Source organism: Triticum urartu, chromosome 3A (genome assembly GCF_056163025.1).
Source record: "Triticum urartu cultivar PI428250 chromosome 3A, HENAU_Tu73, whole genome shotgun sequence".
NCBI lineage: Eukaryota > Viridiplantae > Streptophyta > Magnoliopsida > Poales > Poaceae > Triticum > Triticum urartu.
In genome coordinates this window covers 565,633,688-565,659,011 of record NC_141875.1, presented here as the reverse complement: position 1 = coordinate 565,659,011, position 25,324 = coordinate 565,633,688, and the positions used below count along the sequence as shown (strand labels likewise).

Here is a 25,324-nt window from a genome sequence, read left to right as displayed (position 1 = left end):
GAGTGTGCGTTGGAGGTTCTCCAGTCGAGTGCGCTCGGCCAAGTTGGCCAGGCGCGCCTGCTCTAAGGCCTGGGCCTCAGGGGTTTCTCCAACTATAGGAGTATGCAGTCCATCCATGTTCCAGCGGCGAAGTTCCTCCCTCCGCTGCAAAGAGAGGGGTTCGGGGCGGTACTCTTCATGAACGCGCGACGGATCACCGTCCCCATCGCCTCCGTCTTCACGGGTGAAGCCAGGAGGACTGGGTGGTCCATTGACCATCAAAACTTCTGCCGCTGGGTCGCTGATGTCGCACTCGGATGCAGTCTCTACGAAGCCAGTCGACAGATCAAACAGGCCGTAGAGAGTTTCGTCGGGCTCGATTGCCGCGACTTGAGGGGTGGCCGACTGGCGAGCCACCGCATGCCTCACCCACCGCTGAAGCCTCGACCGACCGGAACGTTTGCTCCGGCGGGCCGCGGGGAGGGGGAAAGCTACTGGAGCCGACTGATACTGGGTCAACGGCTGCCGCAGGAGGACGCCGCGGACGCACGCGTGAAAGTGCGTCGCCTCGCGGGCGGGGAGTGCGTCGACGTCAAGTGGAGCCTCCTGAAGCCAAGCGGAGTCGTCGGATACAAACACGAGCGCGCCGAGACGGATCTCGCGGCCCTCAGCCAAACCTCCGCCCGAAACCATGATGAAGGGGATCGGAAAAATTGCAACTTCTCCAAAAATTCGATAAGACACCTGCCCCACGGTGGGCGCCAACTATCGTGGTTCTAAGCCTGACAGTAGAATAGGGGGTAGGAATGTAGAGGCAAGATCCTAGCTATGGAGGAGTTGTACACACGAGTTTTACGAGTTCAGGCCCTTCTCGGAGGAAGTAACAGCCCTACGTCTCGGAGCCCGGAGGCGGTCGACTGGATATATGCGTGTGAATTACAAAGGGTGCGAACCCTTGTCCCGGAGGAGGGAGGTGGCTTATATAGAGTGCGCCAGGACCCAAGCCAGCCCACGTTACAAAGGGTTCAATGTACATTAAGGCAGGGCGTTACTGGTAACGCTGGTAATAAAGAGATATAAATGATCTTTAAGGTTACAGAGTGAATGACCGACCGTTGTCATCCTGAGTGACGTTAGGCCTTCTACACTCCGAGTGGTTTCTTGTATCGTCGAGTGGTTGTTCGCATAGTCGAGTGTCTTCTATACTGTCGAGTGGAACATAGCTTCACGGTCGAGTGGATGATGATTTTGCTTCGACCGCTTCTGGTTCCTTTAGAGATGTCCTTGGGGAGGGTATCTTGGACATATCCATGACCCTACCCTAGGTACATAGCTTCATCAGCGCCCCCCCTTTCCTTCTCCCTCTCCCTCTTCCTTTTCCCATCCTAGCGGGAGTAGGAAAGAGGGGAGTCCTACTCCTACTAGGAGGAGGACTCCTCCTCCTGGCGCGCCATAGAGGGTCGGCCGGTCTCCCCCCTTGCTCCTTTATATACGGGGGCAGGGGGCACCTCTAGACACACAAGTTGATCATTGATCCCTTAGCCGTGTGCGGTGCCCCCCTCCATCATAATCCACCTCGATCATATCGTAGCGGTGCTTAGGCGAAGCCCTGCGTCGGTAGCAACATCATCACCTTCAACATGCCCTCGTGCTGACGGAACTCTCCCGTGAAGCTCTGCTGGATCGGAGTTCGTGGGACATCATCGAACTGAACGTGTGCTGAACTCGGAGGTGCCATGCGTTCGGTACTTGGATCGATCAGATCGTGAAGACGTTCGACTACATCAACCACGTTCTCATGACGCTTCCGCTTATGGTCTACGAGGGTATGTGGACGATACTCTTCCCTCTCGTTGCTATGCATCACCATGATCTTGCGTGTGCGTAGGAATTTTTTGAAATTACTACATTCCCCAACATCATGTATTATGGAGTACGTAGATGGAATGTATGCTGCATGGAGTAGTATGAAAATGAGGGTTTTCAAATGAGGAGTCTGGTTGCAATGGTGGACAAATGAGGGGTCCGCAGACATATAAGGAGTCATATTTGGCAACTCCGGCTGTAGATGCTCTAAATTCGCGTGGGGGCGGGGTTGGAATTTTGTGGGAAAGCAGTGGGAGTGAAGTGTGTTGTTGTTTTTGAGGGGCGGAGGAATCGAATGCCGCCTGTGACCTAGTGGACGGTGTCACGAAATTGGTACTTGTTGACAATGTGACAATAGCCGTGAAATAATTGTAAGGAGAAGGGATGTTTTTCAAAGGGATCTCATCAACGATGATGGTGACACAATGATTTTACACTTTACCTAGATTCCAGCCTCTGGATGGGTAAGAGCCCTACATTTTGCCTACCTGTCCTTGTTGATGAATATGAATGACTATAATGGAATTTTCCTATCTACTGAGCCAGGATATGTGCTCATGTGTCTTCTTTCTTTGATGTGTGAGTGCTCTTTCCTTTGGCAGAGGCCAGCACCATCCTTTTTGTAGGTGGTCCCTCGCCGATAGTTTGGTACCTATCTTCGAGAGGTATGGTAATAACCAATATCCCTAAAGTAGCGCTCATGCTTATTCCTTATGAATGCCTACATGGACGCAACAGGGTGTGGGACTTGCGAGCTCATGTTGGAGAATAAGGTTCAGTGCACTCTCTCTCTCTCTGTGTGTGTGTGTGTGCGCGCGCGCGCGAGTAGATATCCATACTCTGCAACATGCTAGAGGTGTGGTAGGGTAAGCGGTTGTTGCTGAGAAGCTTGCGGATGTTTCGACTGAGATTGTTGACCCTTATGTACTAACTGTGTCGGACACCATCCATCATTATTGCTATTGTTGTCATGGTCCATCAAGGTGGATATTGTTGGTAGAGAAGCAAAGCATAATATTGTTTTTCTTGCCATGTTAGTCTTACAAGTTCGATGCCAACATGTTAACTTATTAAAAATTGTTGAACCGGTATATTATGTTCCTGATCAATTGTTATAAGTTGCATTTAAGTTGTTGCTTTACATAATCAACACTTTCTTCTTGTATTTACTTTCGCTTTAAATTAATTGAAATTCTAGTTTTGCTATAAGTCAAACTTTTTTTGCGGGAGATACCATAAGTCAAACTTGTTTAGGTTTGACTAACCAATCAAAAAGTTGGGTTAAAATCTACAACCCCAAATCTGCATAGCGCAAAAATATATTTTATGATTTTTTGTGAGACTAATTAGTGTTTTTAAATGTTAATATTTATTTACGAGCTTGATCAAACTTAAAAAGGTTTGACTTGAAACAGAATTGAAACTTCGATTAAATTGACGAGGCCGAACAAACAACAACATTTTTTACACAAAAACACGGGGGGAAACCTCCAAAGTCCAAACTCTCCACAGCCATGTCCGTCGCCGCAGCCGACTGGCTCCCGGCCGCGACCGTCACGGCGTCCGGCCGGCCGGTGCTGTCCGCCGGCGAGATCGAGCGGCACCTGCTTCCGCTCGTCGACCTGGAGCCCGAGGAGAACCCCCGCCTCGCGCCCCTCCGCGGCTGCCTCCTCGCGCTCACCTCCCACCGGCTCGTCTTCCTCCACGAGGCCTCCCTCTCCGCCCGCGCCCTCCCGCTCGCGTCCATCGTCCACGCCTACCCGCCCCACCGCAGGCACAACCACAACCCACTCCGCTCCCTCTTCTCCTCCTCGTCCTCCTCGTCGTCGTCGCATCACCCGCGCATCCGCATCCAGATCTCCCTGCCCCCGTCGCGGTCGGAGGTCGTCGCCGTCGTCGTCACCTGCAAGGCGGACGTGGATGTGTTCTACGGGAGGCTGCTCGAGGCCATCCGCGCGAGGGCCTGGGAGGCGACCGCCTCGGCTGCTCCGGCCAGTGGCGCCCCGGTGGCTGAGGGAGCCGCCCCAGCCGAGGAGGATCTGGCGATCAGGATGCCCGTGGTTGGAGTGGCGGGGATACTGCGGAAGGAGCAGGAGACGTGGGAGAGCGCGGGGCAGAACTTGCAGGATGCCTTCCAGGATCTCAACGCCCTCATGGTTCGTTCCTCTTTCCTGGTTCATGCTTCAGATGGTGTTATCATTTATAGAGTTTATGACGGAGTACAAGCATCTGAGATTGGATGACAGGCTCTAAATTGCAATGAACCGGTCGTAATTTTGTGAAACATTCTTCCTACACAGAGCAAAGCCAAGGAAATGATGGAGCTGGCAGAGAAAATGAGGCAAAAGCTATTGACGAACTCATCTGCTCAATCGAATTCTAATGACGAAGAGATGGGTTCTAAGCAAGACTTGCAGGATTTGCTATTGAGCGTAGGCATCGTGTCTCCTGTGACAAAGGAAACTGCTGGTGCTTTGTACCATCAGCAGCTTTCACGACAGGTAATTCGTGCTTGTTCATGGTTTTCCAGAACTTGTGGTGGAAAATCTCACTTAGTGTGCAGCTGAATTGCAATGCAAATAATAATGCATGTATTTGGAAAATCATATGCCAATTGCTAAATGTTTACCTGGGGGCTTTATCACCAAATAACGCAAGCACGGAGTAATTTCCGGTATAAAATGTCTGCGCTGGATGGAAACAGCCATCTTCCTTGCCTTTTACTATACCCATATTGAATAATACTTGCTGGTCATTTGTGTGCTTCCATATTTTCATTCTGCCTATGCATGAACTTGATCAAATTTGGACCCCTTCTAGACCTTGTTTAGCTAGTTGGGTAATAGCTTTCAGTTAACCTGGGCCGATGTTCGATCACCTTTCAGTTCCCTTCAAGCTAGTGAAACAATCCCTCCGAGAAAAACAAAACCTGCCCTGTGTTTGGCGGGGCTAGGGGTTCTTCCCATCCATTAAAGATACAGGGAAAACCTCTTACATCTTTCTTGCATATTCAGTTGGTAGCAACACAGAAACTGTTCACGCCTTCATAGTTTTCTTCTAGTTTGAAAGCTGTTTTGTTTTCATTTTCAGATTTTTCTTCTGTTACGCCACATACTAAGAAATAGACTTACTGAGCCTTCTTTTATCCTCTTCATAATCAGCTGGCTGACTTTGTAAGAGTACCAGTTGAGAGAGCAGGTGGTATGATGGCACTAGTCGATGTCTACTGTCTCTTCAACCGTGCTAGGGGAACAGGTCTGTGCTTTTGCTGATGAATATCTGTACGAAATTCCCTTGTCACTTGCGTTCTGAAATTGATTTTTTGTTTGTTCTAGAGTTGATCTCACCAGAGGATCTTTTGCAAGCTTGCTCCCTTTGGGAGAAATTTGATGTGTATGTATATCATTTTCTTGATATAATTGCTGAAGCCTTTAATTGTCAAAATATACAAATCCAAGATGATATAAAAACAAGAGTAATCTAATCCCTAGATATGGTTTTGTAAAAACAGAGAATTTATCTTTTCAGCTGGTTTGTTGCCAGCCATTGATTATGGTTTTGATGTTTTGCTTATAGATGTTGATTTGTAATAAGCAGCCCAGTAATGCTCCGGAAATTTGATAGTGGAGTGAAGGTCATCCAGACCAAGACGCATAGTGATGATGAGGTATGCCGTGGCAATGATAAGTCCAAATGTCATTTATATTCATATCATAACGCTGCATGACATATAGCAGCCATACAAATACTGTGCCTTGATTTTCTCTCTTGACCTGGCAAATCTGATTCCTGCACAAATCATAGTTTTAACCAAAAGTATGAAATGAATGACTGGTTCTGGTTAATTGTTGTTAGTGTGTATCCACATGTTTCCATGCACTTGTTGACTTGTCGCCACTTGCGTTGCACCTACCATCTTTAGTAGTAGCATAATCACATACTGATCTCCCCCCGATAAAAACAGGTATTTGCAAGAATATCATCACTCGCGCAAAAGCCGGACGCTCTTCTGAAAGGAATAAGCCCCAGCGACGCTGCATTTACACTGGGGATTGCACCAGCTTTAGCAAAGGAGCATCTTCTAAATGCAGAAAACAAAGGTGTCCTGCAGTTGCTCCTTTCAAGTATTGGCAAGACATGTATTTAGTTCCATACTGAATGAACTAACCAATATAAAAAATATTCTCAGGTCTCCTCTGCAGGGATGTCAGTCCAGATGGGTTCCGTTTCTACATCAATTTGTTTAACGAGATTGATCTCCAGAATATTCATTTGTGAGTAGATCGCTCCCCTGCCTCACCCTCAAGTTCTTTTTTATTGAAGGAGTTTATAGTTAGTATTCCTAGGTTTTCCCATGTTATTTTCGAAGCATGCACTATATTGTAAGAAAATGGTATGCGCTTTACTGACTCTGTGTTTTCCAGGCCAAAAACTCATGGACTATACCACACCTGGATCTCTGTGGCAACGGCAGCACATTGACACAGTTTTGGTAGAGGTGGAGTTCAGCTGATTGAATGTTGATGTGACTATTTTGCCTGAATACTCCCCTGTGTTGTATCTCATCTAATTCATCTGTAAAGTAATATAACAGTGTTTATAGATCACTAAAGTAGTGATCTAAACGCTCTTATATTACTTTACGGAGGAAGTACAAATTACGAGACATAACGTTTTCATCATTTGGTTGATAAATGACTTGTGGTGTGCTGTATATGTAAGTTGAGTTGAGGATTTTGGATGGTTTTTACCGAGCCACAAAGAGTTTCAACAAAGGCACGTAAAGGGGGGCAACATTTTTCTTTGCCAGTCATTATGTACTGCAAAGTTGGGAGTTAATATATCCTGATACAAGCTACTGCAGAAAGCGGTTCTCTGTTTTGGCATCGTATCAAATGTACCATTGTATCCTATTTAGACCGAGCATATGAACAGCATCCAAATACTTCAGCATCTTGTGTTGTACGACAGCACAAGATGCTCATCCGCTGATCCACCTCCCAGCTATCATCGCGTCGCTCCCAAATTTCCTGTGCCGCACGTGAGGTTCACCGCACGTGCTTGGCCTTCATATTTCTAAATCGATTTTTGCCGGCCATTTTCCCTGACGACACTGCTTAGGTGCTCTACCGTCTGTGAGATATGAGCATTTTTTTTGTGGGTAACGAGTATTGGCAACGTTGGAAAACAACCACTATTTTTCACCAACTGTTTTTTTTAGCGCAAGGTCCTCACTGATTTCCAGCTAGGGTAGAAAGGACTGGGCCCTTGGGAGAGCAATCCAATTCAGAGAAAGCAGGCATGCGGATGAAACACATTGATTGTATATAATCGCTTCTTTACCATCACGAAAACGCATAACGTCTGAGCATTACATGGCGAGCAAAGATCCAAATAGACGTACCGTACGTCCATACTAAAAAAATTTGATTTAATGCCAAAAAAGGCACTTGCTAATTAAAATTATCAATATGTTAATAAATGTTACAGCAGTACTTGTAGTAGTACTAGTAGTAATATTTTGATTGGGAGCTCTACTCTACTCGGTGGTATCATCATCAGGCTTTGGCTCTCTGTCGCTCGCATCAATAGCGTTTTCACCTGTTCCGTCGCCGTCGGGGCTTTCTTCTTGTTTCTTTTCAGGCTCGGCAAAATCGGAAAGATAGTAGTATCCCAGAAACACATAGCCAAAGAGAATACCATTGCTCCATCTTGCTCTGACGTAAGAGCGCCTGCATGCATGCGTGCATGTTGGTCGTCAGAGGCCAAAGATTAAAGGGTGCCCAAGATTAAAACTATGAACACACTCGAGGGAGCCGTAAAACTATATATGAGCATGCAAAATGGAAGATTGTGTTTAAGGTTTATTTGAGAACAATATATACCAAAGGCGGTCATGGTGTTTAGGCTCAACTTGCACAGAAAGCATCCATAGCAGCCGCCTGTTCTGCACGTTCTCCGTGCTGAGAGACAGGTACACGTTTCTCCATCGCAGCTCAGAGAGGAGAGCGTACAGCTCCTCTTTCGCGTGCTGGGTTCGCCTTATCAGCTCATCGTCAGGTCCTGCAGCAGACTGAATTTGCATACGAAACAAAAATTAATGACCGCTGGTTCGATATGCATACGAAACTAACTAAATATGATTTTGATCATAAAATTTGGAGCGACTATACGTAAAGCTGCCTAAAACAAAAATTCGTGTGTATCCTCGTCATGTGATGGGCACACCAACTCGAGTAATGCATGCATCAACCCGCCACAACATATATGCATGCATGGATTATATGCATGTAAGGGGGTGGCACGTGCACGTACAGTAGCCATTGGAGTGAATTGCAGAAAACCACCACATTTCAACTTAGGTTTGTAGGAAACACCCTTCTACGTTTTTGGTGCAGAAAACACTGATTTTTTTTCTAATCTTTTGCAGAAAGCACCAAACCTCTTGTTCGGGCAGTTTAAGCACTATTATGACAGATGGGACCCTGTCTTGTCGACGTGGCTCACGGCCGCGAGCTGACGCCGTCTAACGGTGCTACAGTGCCCGCCGGTGCCCCCGCTAGGTCAAGAGACCAGATCGAATCGACACCTCTCCCGCATCTGAAATTTTCCCCACCATCCCCGCGACGGCGCGCTCTCCTCTATCTCTGTCTCATTCATGGCAACGGCGAGCCCGGACGCCGGCGGCGGAGTGGATGGCGGAGGTGGCGACGCCGCAGGAGGGTTGTTTGGCGGCGAAGATCCAAAGCCACCCGAGGAGGTCTGCGGTAGCTCTAACCCTAGCCAGGGCCCGCGGAGCAGACCACCGTCCCCGTCGCTGGAGTACCGCGCCGCCGGCGCTCTGGCCCGTGCTGTGCAGGCTACTCCGACGGGGAGCCACCACTGGGCATCTGCATTCGGCGGTGTGGAGTAAGATATCTCCTCTGCCTCCCCCACCCCCCTCATTTTCTGTCGATTCCATAGTTAGGGTTAGGGTTAGGTGTGTAAACACAGCATTAGATTGTAGTGATATTAGTATGCTCTGTTTAGGAGAGAATATAGTGATTGTAGTTGCAAGCAGCACAGCCTTGGGTTAGGTGTGTAAATCAAAAATGGATCTTTTGCCTAGTACTAAGTGTTCATCTGCTCTCTAAATTAGATTGTAGTGATATTAGTATGCTCTGTTTAGGAGAGAATATAGTGATAATTTTTGTGATTTTGATTGCTATTTGGGTTAGGATGCACTGTTTATTTAGTAGACATTAGGGTCACAGTTAGCTCTTGTTGAAATTGGTATGCATAGTATATTTTAAATATGTCACTTGTATTGTTTGTAGTTAGTGTTATACTGTTTAATTAATAAGTACAAGAATTGTTCCTTTTTGTAGCTTGTTTGATGATGTTTGGGAGGTTAGACTGCACTTTCATGACATGGATAACTTGGAAAGGACTATGTGTGTTTCAGACATCACTTTTTTCAATCTGTTAGCACTCATAGAGACAGCAGGATATGGAAGTAAAGACTATATGTATTATGTGAGGGATGCTGGGTTGGGAGTAGCTGGTTTGGAGGAGATATGTGATGATGACAAGGTGGATGAGATGCTGGATGACATTGCCAATAAAGATCAGAACATAGTAAACCTGACAATAGTTAGGGGTAGTGAGCCCAGACTTGCAGATATAAACAGAGGTTATATTTGTGATCAGCAAGTTCCTATAGGCAATGTTGGAGAGAGCACTGTATATGAGGTGAATGATGTTGGGGTGTTGTACAAGTCACCATCCAAAGTATCAAAAAGAGATGCAGTAGTTGAGGAGCCTGAACCAATCCAGTTTTTCTCCACACAGCAGAGCCACAATGTTGATATGGAGCAAGGCAATGAAGCAGATGTTGAAATTGAGCAAGGCAATGGAGATGATGTTGACATGGAGCAACATGAGTTAGAAAGAAGTATGGAGCTTAGAAGGATATCAAAAATTCATAGATTTAAGCAGCATCAGAAGAATGTTGAGAGGGTGCAGGCAGTGAAAAGAAAACTTCCTGTGCTACTAACTGAAGATGACTCTGACTTGGAGGAAGATGAGGATTTCATGGCTAGGATGGCTGAGCTAAAGAAGCAGAGAGAGAACCCACTCTTACATTTTGAAGGTGACACGGATGTAGATGAACCTTATGAGATACAAGAGGAAGTGCATGAGGAAAATGCAGAGCAAGAGGAGCATGGAGATCATGAGGAACTTGAAAAGGAGGTGCTACCACAGGGGCAAAAGAGGAAGAAGTTGAAAGTAAGAAAGGGGCCAACCACAAGATCACATGCTAGTTTGGAGCAACAGTTTGAGGATGTTTGGGTACCATCATCTGATGAGGATCCAGATCCTGGTGATTTGAAGGAGGAGCAAGATGATGGGGCTGTACCCCTAGCATTTGTGCTAGGCAGTAAGTCTAGGGCTAAAAAACCCAAACCAAGGGTATTGGTATCATGAGGATAGAGAGAGCCCAGAGCTACAATTTGCTCAGAAGTTATGCTTTGATAATGTGTACCAATTTAGAAGGGCACTTCTCACTTTCCACATAGCACAGAACAGAAACTATCAGTTTCATAGGAACTGCAATGACAGAATTATAGCTGTGTGCACACATGAAGACTGCCCTTTCTTCATTGCAGCTTCTGTGGTGGGAAAAGAGAAAACTTTCTGCATTAGGAAAACTAATTTGTTGCACACATGTCCAGCTGTAGCAGAGAGCACCAAGGTTACTACAAAGTGGGTTACACATGAAGTTTTAGAAGCAATAAGAACAGACTTGAACACACCAATAAGTACAATAATGCAAAATTTGAAGAGCAAGTATGGAGTTGAGATCAGCACTCATATGGCCTATAGGGCTAAGAACAATGCTATTAAGGTGGTGCAAGGAGATCAGAGGGGGCAATACACCAGGATAAGGGATTACTTGCAGGCTGTGTTAGACACCAATCCAGGTAGTAGGTGCATTGTCACTACTAAGTTCCTAAAAGACCATCCAAGCATCAATCCAAGGTTCCATGGTTTGTTCATATGTTTGAATGCTTGCAAGGAGGGATTTCTGAATGGATGCAGGCCATTCATAGGTGACTACTAAACTGTGTTATATATGACATAAATGTGGTGCACCATACTTTGTTTATAACATATCTTGTGTGCCATTGCAGGTGTGGATGGATGTTTCATCAAGCTCTCAACTGGCCAACAAATCCTTGCTGCCACAGGAAGGGATGGGAATAATAACATCTATCCCATTGCCTTTGGAGTTGTGGACAAAGAAGACACAAAGAGTTGGACCTGGTTTCTCACAGAACTGAAGGTAGCTATTGGTGGAGAATCTGGGAGATTTGGTTTTTACACCATAATCTCTGATAGACAGAAGGTAATATATAATTTGCTTAGTATTCATTGGTCATTACTAGTTCATATAAGTATTTCATAGTAATTGCTAGAAGTAGTTAATATTTTCATTGCTCATTACTAGTTGTTATAAGTAGTTCATACTAATTGGTAGAAGTAGTTAATATTCTTTTCTTATTAGTAAGTTTGGTAATTTCTCCAAATAAGGTCTTCTGAAAGCTGTGAGTCAAGTTTTCCCCAATTGCCCCCAAAGATTCTGCCTTAGACACATCTACCAAAATTTCCAGACTGCTGGTTTTAGGGGGTCAGAATTAAAGAAGTTCATGGATAAGGCAAGTTACTCCTATACTGAACATGGCCATCTTGCTGCAATGGATGTTCTTAAAGTAGAGTGTAAGGCTGCCTGGACTTGGTTAAATAAAATTCCTAGACATGCTTGGGCTAGATATGCCATGGACTTCAACTGCAAAACTGACCTAGTTGTCAACAATATTAGTGAGGTGTTCAACAAGATGATATTAGATGTGAGGGGTAAACCAATAAAGACCATGGTAGATGGAATCAGGACTAAGTTGATGGTCAGGTTCAATACAAATAGGAGTAAGACAGAGTTAGCCAAGTGGGAAATATGTCCAACATATGCTGAGTTACTTGAAGAAGCAAAAAAACACTCTAGGAACTGTCAAGCATTGATGGCTGGGCCAAATATTTACCAAGTGACAAGCAATGAGAATACCTATGCAGTTAACTTGCAGCACAGGACATGTGGGTGCAGAAAATGGGATATGACTGCATTGCCATGCAATCATGCAGTCTCTGCTATTACCAAAGCTAAATTAAGGCCTGAAGATTTTGTGCATGACTTCTTTAAAAAGCCTATGTATCTGGCTGCATACAGTCCCATCATATTTCCTGTACTTGGACCTGACCTCTGGCCTAAGACCAAAACTAGAGACATAGAACCCCCAGTTTTCAAGGATAAACCAGGGAAGAAGCAAACCAAAAGGAGAAGGAGCCAGTTTGAGCCACCAACACCTAAAGATACATCTAGGATGGCATCAATTACATGCAGCAATTGCAATCTTGTGGGTCACAGATACACATCTTGCCACAAAACACTAAAGCCAGCTCTAGCAATGAGAAAGAACAGGCATGAGGTTAGTCTCTGTTGGCATACTTGCTGTCATCTATTTCTGTTTTGTACCACTTTGAATGTATTAACTTGCTGCCATTTTCAAATGCAGTCAAACAGGACAGAGGAGGGTACCACATCTACTACTGCAGCTTCATCTGTTGCAGCTCCAGCAAACAGGACACCACCAGTGGCAAGCAGCACAGCAGCTCCAGCAAGCAGGCCAAGCAGCACAGCAGCTCCAGCAAGCAGGCCAAGCAGCTCAGCAGCTCCAGCAAGCAGGCCAAGCAGCTCAGCAGCTCCATCTAGGAGGGCAAGCAGCTCAGTAGCTCCAGCTAGGACATCCTTCTTGGCACCAAGACAGAGGAAGAAACCATCAAGGCTGAAGGATTACTTTTATGCTTCAGGGAACTAATGTGCTTTGGAAAAACTGTTGATGATGTGATCAGGCAAAACTGCTAATTGCTATGATCTATTTTGGGAACTTATGCTGATTTGATGTTATGGTACTGTAATAACTACTATTGATGGTCTTGCTTTTATGAGAATTATGCACTATGATGTTGTTCTTGCTGTTATCATGTTCAATTTAATGATCAATATGATGGTCTGGCTGCTACCATGTTCAATTTGATCCATATGATGGTCTTGCTGTTAAAAAATTAAACACTTGTTGATGATGGTCTTGCTATTAGGAAAATTAAACACTTGTTGATGATGGTCTTGCTATTAGGAAAATTAAACACTTGTTGATAATGGTGGTCAAGGTGCCCCTAGGGCCATTCTGTCGATGAATCGATCAAATGGTGGTCAAGGTACCCCTAGGGCCAATCTGTCGATGAATCGATGACATGAGGGTCAAGGTACCCCTAGGGCCATTCTGTCGATGAATCGATCAAATGGTGGTCAAGGTACCCCTAGGGCCATTCTGTCGATGAATCGATCAAATGGTGGTCAAGGTACCCCTAGGGCCATTCTGTCGATGAATCGATGACATGAGGGTCAAGGTACCCCTAGGGTCATTCTATCGATGAATCGATGAAATGGTAGTCAAGGTACCCCTAGGGCCAATCTGTCGATGAATTGATGACATGAGGGTCAAGGTACCCCTAGGGCCATTCTGTCAATGAATCGATGAAATGGTGGTCAAGGTACCCCTAGGGCCATTCTGTCGATGAATCGATGAAATGGTGGCCAAGGTACCCCTAGGGCCAATCTGTCAATGAATCGATGACATGAGGGTCAAGGTACCCCTAGGGACATTCTGTCGATGAATCGATGAAATGGTGGTCAAGATACCCCTAGGGCCATTCTATCGATGAATCGATGACATGAGGGTCAAGGTACCCCTAGGGCCATTCTGTCGATGAATCGATGAAATGGTGGTCAAGGTACCCTTAGGGCCATTCTGTCGATGAATCGATGACATGAAGGTCAAGGTACCCCTAGGGCCATTCTGTCGATGAATCGATGAAACGATGAAATGGTGGTTAAATTACTTGGTTGACAGATTCATACTCAAATATTGAATAGATGATAATCATCTAAACCATATAAAACCATTTTGTACTAAGCACATAAAGCATATAACATCAAATTTGACTCACATTCATTAAGATTCATCAAGGTTGGATCCAACACAATGGATCACAACATACATACTTAAATTACTGGGTTCACAAATTCAAACTACAGTACTAAATAGATGATTATCATCTACATTACAACACTGCTGGATCCAACACCTTGGATCACAAAATACATAGTTAAAGTAGTTGAGGACCAAGTTCATACTAAAGTTTTGCATAGAAGACTATCATCTACATACAGATAGATGATTATCATACTAGAGGACACCCCTACTCATCTAAGATGGCCTTCACCCCCTGAAGCTTCTGCTTTATCTTCTCCTCGGACTTTTGAAGCTCAGAAATGTGATGCTGCAATTTAAGCCTCTCTTCTGTCAGCCTTTCCTTCTCCTTCAAATGATTGAACTTCAAGTTCCTAATCACATTAGCTTGAGCACCTGTCAGGTTCACTAGAGTCTCATACTTTTGCAGCAGCTTATTCTTCTCCTCCTCTTTCTTTGACAGCTCTGCCTTCAAGTTTCCACTACAGTTTCTAGCTCAGCAATCTTCAAATCAACATATTCCTTCTGCTCCTTCTGATTGTTTAACTCCACACCCTTCTGCTGCTAGGCATCCAAGAGAGCATTGACATCAGCATACAAACTATCATAGTCCTCCTGTACTTTCTTCTTCTCCTCCTCTTTCTTTGCCAGCTCTGACTTCAAGTTACCCACTACAGTTTCTAGCTCTGCAATCTTCACATCAAGACATTGCTTCTGCTCCTTCTGATTGCTCAACTCCAGACCCCTCTGTTGCTGGGCATCCAAGAGAGCATTGACATCAGCATACAGACTGTCATAATTCTCCTGTAGTTTCTTCTTCTCTTCTGTTAGGTTGTGAATTACAAAGGAACTCTCCAGATTGTCATTGGTCCTACCTGACTTACTCTCCTCATACATATCCCATAACTTGGCCAATGCCTTCTCCATTGAGTCTGGCCATTCAAAATCAATCCATTGAACTACTCCACAGTTTATGCCTTCCTGTAAAATAAACAATAAAACGCTCCAATAAAACAATAAAGAATCATCTAAGTGAGTAGGCTGAAGACCACTGTTAAGTGCCATACTCCATAAGCTAACATGTTCAGGGGTCTAATATGTGCAGCAAACATATCACACAGCAAACAAATAAACAATGACCACTGTTAAACAAGTAATTAAGCATTGACCATAATAAACAATGACAACCATCCACTCACTGGATAAAACAAGTTAAACAAAGACTAAGCACTTAACCAAGCTTAACAACTTGATAAACAAAGCAGTAATCACTAACCACAATAAACAATGTGTACCATCTGATGACAAGGCATGTCAGGTAAAGGTAAAGAAATACCAAACTTAGCACATTCAGCAATGAACACCTTCACTTATAAAGGATCATACCTTCTTAGCACATCCTAGAAACCTCATGCCGGTGTGCATCCCTTCAAATGCAACAAAGCGCTCGGCCGGCTCGCCGTGTTCGCACAAAACATTCACATCTGCGTCAGTGCCATTGAAATTCGGATCGTGCATCGTAGCTGGAAGTTGCGGGAGCAAGCAAAGATAAACCTAGGTTCAGCTCGAGCTCATTCACAAAATCCCCAAATCACTAACCCTAACCCTAACCCTAGCTGTAGCAAACTAACCTTGGTGATGCCATCCCAGGAGGAGGAGATGTTCATGACTGAATCATCACTGGTCTCGACGCTCCACGACACCATGGCCAGGGGGAGCAGCAAAACGGCGGCCGGCGTTGTGGCGGCGTCGGGGGAGAAGAACAGAGTGAGGAGAGGAGAGCAGAGTGATGAGAGGAGAGGGCGAGGCAGATGAGAGAGCTGAGCTGGTTTCTATCGGCGCACCGGCGGGCACTGTAGCGCCGTTAGACGGCGTCAGCTCGCGGCCGTGAGCCACGTCGACAAGATAGGGTCCCACCTGTCATAATAGTGCTTAAACTGCCCGAACAAGAGGTTTGGTGCTTTCTGCAAAAGATTAAAAAAAAATCAGTGTTATCTACAGCAAAAACATAGAAGAGTGTTTCCTGCAAACCTAAGCTAAAATGTGATGGTTTTCTGCAATTCACTCTAGCCATTGCCGTACTGTGGGTTTGTAGCGCCGGAGGAGGCAAGCCGGCGAGAAGAGAGAGCAGCCGGACCACCGCGGCCGGCCGGTGAGAGCCTCCTTGCTGCCGTGCTCAGGAGCGCCTCCATCGCCGGCTCGATCGTGCTCGCTCGATCCTTCCTTAGTATCGGGAGTCCTTGGCTGCGTACGTGTGTAAGTTTATATATCGAGGACAGCTAATATATTCCACACGCGTGACTGCTTTAATGGCAGTTGGAACAAATCAAATTTGGAGTGCAGACTTTCCAAAACGAAAATACAAAGTGTTGTACAGGTATGTGCGCGCTACAAAGGCATATTAATTTGTAGCCGGAAAGGCGAATGATACGGCATTCGATCGATCGATACATAAAAAAGGAAATAGGCAACGCAAAATAAGAAGCAATTAATGGCGTATGTTTGGCTATCATGCATGCATATTCCATAGAGACACATGCATACCATACCATACCCCGTTTTGAATGGCTTGGTTTGATCGGAAGCTGATTTGCACCAAACCATGGTATACATTTGGAATTGTTCAGTTAGCAGATCCGGACCAATATTTGGTAGTAGTAGTAGCTATTTAAGCCGCCGCGGCGGTGGACATTGGTTGGGTGTTCAGTTGGCCGGCCCGGCTTTGGTTTCCAAGGCCAACACACACCCACGCCGCCGGCCGGCCGGCCGACCATGGGGAACCGGCTGGCCAAATCAATAGGGGCGTCGGTGACGGAGGGGGTGATCAAAGGGGTGGCGGAGCCGCTCATCTCCAACAGCGACCAGAGCAGCGTCGTGCATCACGTGCACAACGGCGGCTGCCTCCAGGAGTTCCTGGCGGCGACGGGCGAGTGCCACCCGAGGGAGGTCAAGCGGCGGGACGGCGGCGTCGTCGTCGACGCCGAGGCCTGCGCCGTGGCCACGGCGGCGCTGCGCAAGTGCTTCGGCCGCAACCGCCGGTGGTTCGAGCACCAGTACATCGCCCGCATGGACCGCGGCCTCGACGAGGACCTCAAGCCGTCGCCGGAGCGGGTGGAGGAGGAGTCGGAGTACCGGTTTAGGTGGTGGACTAGCATGAGGAGGAGCCGGCAAGCTAAGCTTAATTAGTATGCATGCACTCCTGTATGTACCCGTGCATGGGCATGGCTTATAATGGCGACCGATCGATCGATCGATCTCACATGCACGCATGTTAGCATGAAGTACAATATACAGATTAGATCAATTAATTGCGGCACTGGATTTTCTATTTTGGGTTTAATAGATTGTATTGTATTCCGATGTTATTAAGTTTTCTTAGGATGCCTACATACACTCGTCCCTATGAACCGAGATACTGAGTTGACACAACATGTTAAGATTGACAAAGTCATTGTTGGGTTTCGTAGTAATTTCAAAAAATTTCCTACGCACACGCAAGATCATGGTGATGCATAGCAACGAGAGGGGAGAGTGTTGTCTACGTACCCACGCAGACCGACTGCGGAAGCGTTGACACAACGTAGAGGAAGTAGTCGTACGTCTTCCTCCGAGTTCGAGCACACGTTCAGTTCGATGACGATCCCCGGACTCCGATCCAGCAAAGTGTCGGGGAAGAGTTCCGTCAGCACGACGGCGTGGTGACGATCTTGATGCACTACAGCAGCAGGGCTTAGCCTAAACTCCGCTACAGTATTATCGAGGACTATGGTGGCTGGGGGCACCGCACACGGCTAAGGAATAGATCACGTGGATCAACTTGTGTGTCTCTGGGGTGCCTCTGCCTCAGTATATAAAGGATTAGAGGGGGGAGGCTGGCCGGCCACAGGAGGCGCGCCAGGAGAGTCCTACTCCCTCTGGGAGTAGGATTCCCCCCCCCCCAATCCTAGTTGGAATAGGATTCACGGAGGGGGAAAAGAGAGAGAGGGGGCCGGCCACCTCTCCTAGTCCTAATAGGACTAGGGGAAGGGGGAGGCGCGCAGCCCATGTGGGGCTGCCTCTTCTCTTTTCCACTAAGGCCCATCATGGCTCATTTAGCTCCCGGGGGGTTCCGGTAACCTTCCCGGTACTCCGGTAAAATCCCGATTTCACCCGGAACACTTCCGATATCCAAACATAGGCTTTCAATATATCAATCTTTACGTCTCGACCATTTCGAGACTCCTCGTCATGTCCGTGATCACATCCGGGACTCCGAACAACCTTCGGTACATCAAAATGCATAAACTCATAATATAACTGTCATCGTAACCTTAAGCGTGCGGACCCTACGGGTTCGAGAACAATGTAGACATGACCGAGACACGTATCCGGTCAATAACCAATAGCGGGACCTGGATTCCCATATTGGCTCCTACATATTCTACGAAGATCTTTATCGGTCAGACCGCATAACAACATACGTTGTTCCCTTTGTCATCGGTATGTTACTTGCCCGAGATTCGATCGTCGGTATCCTATACCTAGTTCAATCTCGTTACCGGCAAGTCTCTTTACTCGTTCTGTAATACATCATCTCACAACTAACATATTAGTTGTAATGCTTGCAAGGCTTATGTGATGTGCATTACCGAGAGGGCCCAGAGATACCTCTCCGACAATCGGAGTGACAAATCCTAATCTCAAAATACGCCAACCCAACATGTACCTTTGGAGACACCTGTAGTACTCCTTTATAATCACCCAGTTACGTTGTGACGTTTGGTAGTACCCAAAGTGTTCCTCCGGTAAACGGGAGTTGCATAATCTCATAGTTATAGGAACATGTATAAGTCATGAAGAAAGCAATAGCAACATACTAAACGATCGGGTGCTAAGCTAATGGAATGGGTCATGTCAATCAGATCATTCAACTAATGATGTGACCTCGTTAATCAAATAACAACTCATTGTTCATGGTTAGGAAACATAACCATCTTTGATTAACGAGCTAGTCAAGTAGAGGCATACTAGTGACACTTTGTTTGTCTATGTATTCACACATGTATTATGTTTCCGGTTAATACAATTCTAGCATGAATAATAAACCTTTTATCATGATTATAAGGAAATAAATAATAACTTTATTATTGCCTCTAGGGCATATTTCCTTCAGTCTCCCACTTGCACTAGAGTCAATAATCTAGATTACACTGTAATGATTCTAACACCCATGGAGTCTTGGTGCTGATCATGTTTTGCTCGTGGAAGAGGCTTAGTCAACGGGTCTGCAACATTCAGATCCGTATGTATCTTGCAAATCTCTATGTCTCCCACCTGGACTAGATCCCGGATGGAGTTGAAGCGTCTCTTGATGTGCTTGGTCCTTTTGTGAAATCTGGATTCCTTTGCCAAGGCAATTGCACCAGTATTGTCACAAAAGATTTTCATTGGACCCAATGCACTAGGTATGACACCTAGATCGGATATGAACTCCTTCATCCAGACTCCTTCGTTCGCTGCTTCCGAAGCAGCTATATACTCCGCTTCACATGTAGATCCCGCTACGACGCTTTGTTTAGAACTGCACCAACTGACAGCTCCATCGTTTAATGTAAACACGTATCCGGTTTGCGATTTAGAATCGTCCGGATCAGTGTCAAAGCTTGCATCAACGTAACCTTTTACGGTGAGCTCTTTGTCACCTCCATATACGAGAAACATATCCTTAGTCCTTTTCAGGTATTTCAGGATGTTCTTGACCGCTGTCCAGTGATCCACTCCTGGATTACTTTGGTACCTCCCTGCTAAACTTATAGCAAGGCACACATCAGGTCTGGTACACAGCATTGCATACATGATAGAGCCTATGGCTGAAGCATAGGGAACATCTTTCATTTTCTCTCTATCTTCTGCAGTGGTCGGGCATTGAGTCTTACTCAACTTCACACCTTGTAACACAGGCAAGAACCCTTTCTTTGCTTGATCCATTTTGAACTTCTTCAAAACTTTGTCAAGGTATGTGCTTTGTGAAAGTCCAATTAAGCGTCTTGATCTATCTCTGTAGATCTTAATGCCTAATATGTAAGCAGCTTCACCGAGGTCTTTCATTGAAAAACTCTTATTCAAGTATCCCTTTATGCTATCCAGAAATTCTATATTATTTCCAATTAGTAATATGTCATCCACATATAATATCAGAAATGCTACAGAGCTCCCACTCACTTTCTTGTAAATACAGGCTTCTCCGAAAGTCTGTATAAAACCAAATGCTTTGATCACACTATCAAACCGTTTATTCCAACTCCGAGAGGCTTGCACCAGTCCATAAATGGATCGCTGGAGCTTGCACACTTTGTTAGCTCCTTTTGGATCGACAAAACCTTCTGGTTGTATCATATACAACTCTTCTTCCAGAAATCCATTCAGGAATGCAGTTTTGACATCCATTTGCCAAATTTCATAATCATAAAATGCGGTAATTGCTAACATGATTCGGACGGACTTAAGCATCACTACGGGTGAGAAGGTCTCATCGTAGTCAATCCCTTGAACTTGCCAAAAACCTTTTGCGACAAGTCGAGCTTTGTAGACAGTAACATTACTATCAGCGTCAGTCTTCTTCTTGAAGATCCATTTATTCTCAATTGCTTGCCGATCATTGGGCAAGTCAACCAAAGTCCATACTTTGTTCTCATACATGGATCCCATCTCAGATTTCATGGCTTCAAGCCACTTTGCGGAATCTGGGCTCACCATCGCTTCTTCATAGTTCGTAGGTTCATCATGATCTAGTAGCATGACTTCCAGAATAGGATTACCGTACCTCTCTGGTGCGGATCTTACTCTGGTTGATCTACGAGGTTCAGTAGTATCTTGATCTGAAGTTTCATGATCATTATCATTAGCTTCCTCACTAACTGGTGTAGGTGTCACTGAAACAGTTTTCTGTGATGTACTACTTTCCAGTAAGGGAGCAGGTACAGTTACCTCGTCAAGTTCTACTTTCCTCCCACTCACTTCTTTCGAGAGAAACTCCTTCTCTAGAAAGGATCCATTCTTAGCAACGAATGTCTTGCCTTCGGATCTGTGATAGAACGTGTACCCAACAGTCTCCTTTGGGTATCCTATGAAGACACATTTCTCCGATTTGGGTTCGAGCTTATCAGGTTGAAGCTTTTTCACATAAGCATCGCAGCCCAAAACTTTAAGAAACGACAACTTTGGTTTCTTGTCAAACCATAGTTCGTAAGGTGTCGTCTCAACGGATTTTGATGGTGCCCTATTTAACGTGAATGCGGCTGTCTCTAAAGCATAACCCCAAAACGATAGCGGTAAATCTGTAAAGGACATCATAGATCGCACCATATCCAGTAAAGTACGATTACGACGTTCGAACACACCATTACGCTGTGGTGTTCCGGGTGGCGTGAGTTGCGAAACTATTCCACAATTTTTCAAATGTACACCAAACTCGTAACTCAAATATTCTCCTCCACGATCAGATCGTAGAAACTTTATTTTCTTGTTACGATGATTTTCAACTTCACTCTGAAATTCTTTAAACTTTTCAAATGTTTCAGACTTATGTTTCATTAAGTAGATATACCCATATCTGCTTAAGTCATCTGTGAAGGTGAGAAAATAACGATATCCGCCACGAGCCTCAATATTCATCGGACCACATACATCGGTATGTATGATTTCCAACAAATCTGTTGCTCTCTCCATAGTACCGGAGAACAGTGTTTTAGTCATCTTACCCATGAGGCACGGTTCGCAAGTACCAAGTAATTCATAATCAAGTGGTTCCAAAAGTCCATCAGTATGGAGTTTCTTCATGCGCTTTACACCGATATGACCTAAACGACAGTGCCACAAATAAGTTGCACTTTCATTATCAACTCTGCATCTTTTGGCTTCAACATTATGAATATGTATATCACTACTATAGAGATTCATCAAAAATAGACCACTCTTCAAAGGTGCATGACCATAAAAGATATTACTCATATAAATAGAACAACCATTATTCTCTGATTTAAATGAATAACCGTCTCGCATCAAACAAGATCCAGATATAATGTTCATGCTCAACGCTGGCACCAAATAACAATTATTTAGGTCTAATGCTAATCCCGAAGGTAGATGTAGAGGTAGCGTGCCGACCGCGATCACATCGACTTTGGAACCGTTTCCCACGCGCATCGTCACCTCGTCCTTTGCCAGTGTTCGCTTAATCCGTAGTCCCTGTTTCGAGTTGCAAATATTAGCAACAGAACCAGTATCAAATACCCAGGTGCTACTGCGAGCTCTAGTAAGGTACACATCAATAACATGTATATCATATATACCTTTGTTCACCTTGCCATCCTTCTTATTCGCTAAATACTTGGGGCAGTTCCGCTTCCAGTGACCAGTCTGCTTGCAGTAGAAGCACTCAGTTTTAGGCTTAGGTCCAGACTTGGGTTTCTTCTCTTGAGCAGCAACTTGTTTGCCGTTCTTCTTGAAGTTCCCCTTCTTCTTCCCTTTGCCCTTTTTCTTGAAACTAGTGGTCTTGTTAACCATCAACACTTGATGCTCCTTCTTGATTTCTACCTCCGCAGCTTTCAGCATTGCGAAGAGCTCGGGAATAGTCTTGCTCATCCCTTGCATATTATAGTTCATCACGAAGCTCTTGTAGCTTGGTGGCAGTGATTGGAGAATTCTGTCAATGACGCAATCATCTGGAAGATTAACTCCCAATTGAATCAAGTGATTATTATACCCAGACATTTTGAGTATATGCTCACTGACAGAACTGTTTTCCTCCATCTTGCAGCTATAGAACTTATTGGAGACTTCATATCTCTCAATCCGGGCATTTGCTTGAAATATTAACTTCAACTCCTGGAACATCTCATATGCTCCATGACGTTCAAAACGTCGTTTAAGTCCCGATTCTAAGCCGTAAAGCATGGCACACTGAACTATCGAGTAGTCATCAGCTTTGCTCTGCCAGACGTTCATAACATCTGGTGTTGCTCCAGCAGCAGGCCTGGCACCCAGCGGTGCTTCCAGGACGTAATTCTTCTGAGTAGCAATGAGGATAATCCTCAAGTTACGGACCCAGTCCGTATAACTGCTACCATCATCTTTCAACTTTGCTTTCTCAAGGAACGCATTAAAATTCAACGGAACAACAGCACGAGCCATCTATCTACAATCAACATAAACAGGCAAGATACTATCAGGTACTAAGTTCATGATAAGTTTAAGTTCAATTAATCAAATTACTTAAGAACTCCCACTTAGATAGACATCCCTCTAGTCCTCTAAGTGATCACGTGATCCAAATCAACTAAACCATAACCGATCATCACGTGAGATGGAGTAGTTTTCAATGGTGAACATCGTTATGTTGATCATATCTACTATATGATTCACGCTCGACCTTTCGGTCTCCGTGTTCCGAGGCCATATCTGCATATGCTAGGCTCGTCAAGTTTAACCTGAGTATTCTGCGTGTGCAAAACTGTCTTGCACCCGTTGTAGATGGACGTAGAGCTTATCACACCCGATCATCACGTGGTGTCTGGGCACGACGAACTTTGGCAACGGTGCATACTCAGGGAGAACACTTCTTGATAATTTAGTGAGAGATCATCTTATAATGCTGCCGTCAATCAAAGCAAGATAAGATGCATAAAAAGATAAACATCACATGCAATCAATATAAGTGATATGATATGGCCATCATCATCTTGTGCTTGTGATCTCCATCTCCGAAGCACCGTCATGATCATCATCGTCACCGGCGCGACACCTTGATCTCCATCGTAGCATCGTTGTCGTCTCGCCAATCTTATGCTTCCACGACTATCACTACCGTTTAGTAATAAAGTAAAGCATTACATCGCGATTGCATTGCATACAATAAAGCGACAACCATATGGCTCCTGTCAGTTGCCGATAACTCGGTTACAAAACATGATCATCTCATACAATAAAATTCAGCATCATGCCTTGACCATATCACATCACAACATGCCCTGCAAAAACAAGTTAGACGTCCTCTACTTTGTTGTTGCAAGTTTTACGTGGCTGCTACGGGCTTAAGCAAGAACCAATCTCACCTACGCATCAAAACCACAACGATAGTTTGTCAAATAGACTCCGTTTTAACCTTCGCAAGGACCGGGCGTAGCCATACTTGGTTCAACTAAAGTTGGAGAGACACTCGCCCGCAAGCCACCTATGTGCAAAGCACGTCGGGGGAACCGGTCTCGCGTAAGCGTACGCGTAATGTTGGTCCAGGTCGTCTCGTCCAACAATGCGGGCGAACCAAAGTATGACATGCTGGTAGGCAGTATGACTTATATCGCCCACAACTCACTTGTGTTCTACTCGTGCATATAACATCAACATAAATAACCTAGGCTCGGATGCCACTGTTGGGTTTCGTAGTAATTTCAAAAAAAATTCTACGCACACGCAAGATCATGGTGATGCATAGCAACGAGAGGGGAGAGTGTTGTCTACGTACCCACGCAGACCGACTGCGGAAGCGTTGACACAACGTAGAGGAAGTAGTCATACGTCTTCACGATCCAACCGATCAAGCACCGAAACTACGGCACCTCCGAGTTCGAGCACACGTTCAGCTCGATGACGATCCCCGGACTCCGATCCAGCAAAGTGTCGGGGAAGAGTTCCGTCAGCACGACGGCGTGGTGACGATCTTGATGCACTACAGCAGCAGGGCTTAGCCTAAACTCCGCTACAGTATTATCGAGGACTATGGTGGCTGGGGGCACCGCACACGGCTAAGGAATAGATCACGTGGATCAACTTGTGTGTCTCTGGGGTGCCTCTGCCTCAGTATATAAAGGATTAGAGGGGGGAGGCTGGCCGGCCACAGGAGGCGCGCCAGGAGAGTCCTACTCCCTCTGGGAGTAGGATTCCCCCCCAATCCTAGTTGGAATAGGATTCGCGGAGGGGGGAAAGAGAGAGAGGGGGCCGGCCACCTCTCCTAGTCCTAATAGGATTAGGGGAAGGGGGAGGCGCGCAGCCCATGTGGGGCTGCCTCTTCTCTTTTCCACTAAGGCCCATCATGGCCCATTTAGCTCCCGGGGGGTTCCGGTAACCTTCCCGGTACTCCGGTAAAATCCCGATTTCACCCGGAACACTTCCGATATCCAAACATAGGCTTCCAATATATCAATCTTTACGTCTCGACCATTTCGAGACTCCTCGTCATGTCCGTGATCACATCCGGGACTCCGAACAACCTTCGGTACATCAAAATGCATAAACTCATAATATAACTGTCATCGTAACCTTAAGCGTGCGGACCCTACGGGTTCGAGAACAATGTAGACATGACCGAGACACGT

The 25,324-nt window shown here is 45.5% G+C and overlaps 5 protein-coding genes across 5 annotated transcripts; 4 read left to right on the top strand and 1 right to left on the bottom strand.

Annotated features, from left to right (window-relative positions):
- The first annotated feature begins 3,298 nt into the window (after nucleotides 1-3,298).
- On the top strand, nucleotides 3,299-6,582 carry LOC125543046 (vacuolar protein sorting-associated protein 36-like). Its single transcript, XM_048706289.2, has 8 exons — nucleotides 3,299-4,001; nucleotides 4,146-4,346; nucleotides 5,007-5,100; nucleotides 5,181-5,238; nucleotides 5,443-5,512; nucleotides 5,810-5,945; nucleotides 6,035-6,119; nucleotides 6,270-6,582. Exons 1-8 carry the CDS (start codon nucleotides 3,360-3,362, stop codon nucleotides 6,325-6,327), a joined length of 1,344 nt encoding a protein of 447 aa, XP_048562246.2. The 5' UTR covers nucleotides 3,299-3,359; the 3' UTR covers nucleotides 6,328-6,582.
- A 1,921-nt stretch (nucleotides 6,583-8,503) lies between these two features.
- Nucleotides 8,504-11,344, top strand: LOC147980549 (uncharacterized). The gene is made up of 5 exons (XM_087515656.1): nucleotides 8,504-8,754; nucleotides 9,213-10,264; nucleotides 10,560-10,808; nucleotides 11,019-11,233; nucleotides 11,336-11,344. Exons 1-5 carry the CDS (start codon nucleotides 8,504-8,506, stop codon nucleotides 11,342-11,344), a joined length of 1,776 nt encoding a protein of 591 aa, XP_087371782.1.
- On the top strand, nucleotides 10,625-12,758 carry LOC147980548 (uncharacterized). Its single transcript, XM_087516910.1, has 4 exons — nucleotides 10,625-10,937; nucleotides 11,019-11,233; nucleotides 11,397-12,368; nucleotides 12,456-12,758. Exons 3-4 carry the CDS (start codon nucleotides 11,535-11,537, stop codon nucleotides 12,756-12,758), a joined length of 1,137 nt encoding a protein of 378 aa, XP_087373036.1. The 5' UTR covers nucleotides 10,625-10,937; nucleotides 11,019-11,233; nucleotides 11,397-11,534.
- A 1,193-nt stretch (nucleotides 12,759-13,951) lies between these two features.
- LOC147980547 (uncharacterized) lies at nucleotides 13,952-15,754 on the bottom strand. The gene is made up of 3 exons (XM_087516909.1): nucleotides 15,605-15,754; nucleotides 15,360-15,527; nucleotides 13,952-14,954 (listed from the first exon to the last, which is right to left on the bottom strand). The coding sequence occupies exons 1-3, from the start codon at nucleotides 15,677-15,679 to the stop codon at nucleotides 14,538-14,540; spliced, it is 660 nt and encodes a 219-aa protein (XP_087373035.1). The 5' UTR covers nucleotides 15,680-15,754; the 3' UTR covers nucleotides 13,952-14,537.
- Nucleotides 15,755-16,745: 991 nt separating this feature from the next.
- On the top strand, nucleotides 16,746-17,199 carry LOC147980546 (uncharacterized). The gene has a single exon (XM_087515655.1). The coding sequence runs from the start codon at nucleotides 16,746-16,748 to the stop codon at nucleotides 17,157-17,159; it is 414 nt and encodes a 137-aa protein (XP_087371781.1). The 3' UTR covers nucleotides 17,160-17,199.
- Nucleotides 17,200-25,324: the final 8,125 nt, after the last annotated feature.

Excerpts from the sequence above, each read along its gene's own strand:
- LOC125543046 (XM_048706289.2), top strand. The coding sequence starts at position 3,360 with ATGTCCGTCGCCGCAGCCGACTGGCTCCCGGCCGCGACCGTCACGGCG. Across the intron at positions 5,239-5,442 it reads CTTTGGGAGAAATTTGATGT|CCCAGTAATGCTCCGGAAAT; the intron begins GTATGTATATCA and ends TGTAATAAGCAG. Across the intron at positions 6,120-6,269 it reads GATCTCCAGAATATTCATTT|GCCAAAAACTCATGGACTAT; the intron begins GTGAGTAGATCG and ends TGTGTTTTCCAG.
- LOC147980549 (XM_087515656.1), top strand. The coding sequence starts at position 8,504 with ATGGCAACGGCGAGCCCGGACGCCGGCGGCGGAGTGGATGGCGGAGGT. Across the intron at positions 8,755-9,212 it reads TCTGCATTCGGCGGTGTGGA|CTTGTTTGATGATGTTTGGG; the intron begins GTAAGATATCTC and ends TCCTTTTTGTAG. Across the intron at positions 10,265-10,559 it reads CCTAGCATTTGTGCTAGGCA|CTGTAGCAGAGAGCACCAAG; the intron begins GTAAGTCTAGGG and ends ACACATGTCCAG.
- LOC147980548 (XM_087516910.1), top strand. The coding sequence starts at position 11,535 with ATGGATAAGGCAAGTTACTCCTATACTGAACATGGCCATCTTGCTGCA. Across the intron at positions 12,369-12,455 it reads TGAGAAAGAACAGGCATGAG|TCAAACAGGACAGAGGAGGG; the intron begins GTTAGTCTCTGT and ends TTTCAAATGCAG.
- LOC147980547 (XM_087516909.1), bottom strand. The coding sequence starts at position 15,679 with ATGGTGTCGTGGAGCGTCGAGACCAGTGATGATTCAGTCATGAACATC. Across the intron at positions 15,528-15,604 it reads CCTGGGATGGCATCACCAAG|GTTTATCTTTGCTTGCTCCC; the intron begins GTTAGTTTGCTA and ends AGCTGAACCTAG. Across the intron at positions 14,955-15,359 it reads TTCTAGGATGTGCTAAGAAG|GAAGGCATAAACTGTGGAGT; the intron begins GTATGATCCTTT and ends TTTATTTTACAG.
- LOC147980546 (XM_087515655.1), top strand. The coding sequence starts at position 16,746 with ATGGGGAACCGGCTGGCCAAATCAATAGGGGCGTCGGTGACGGAGGGG.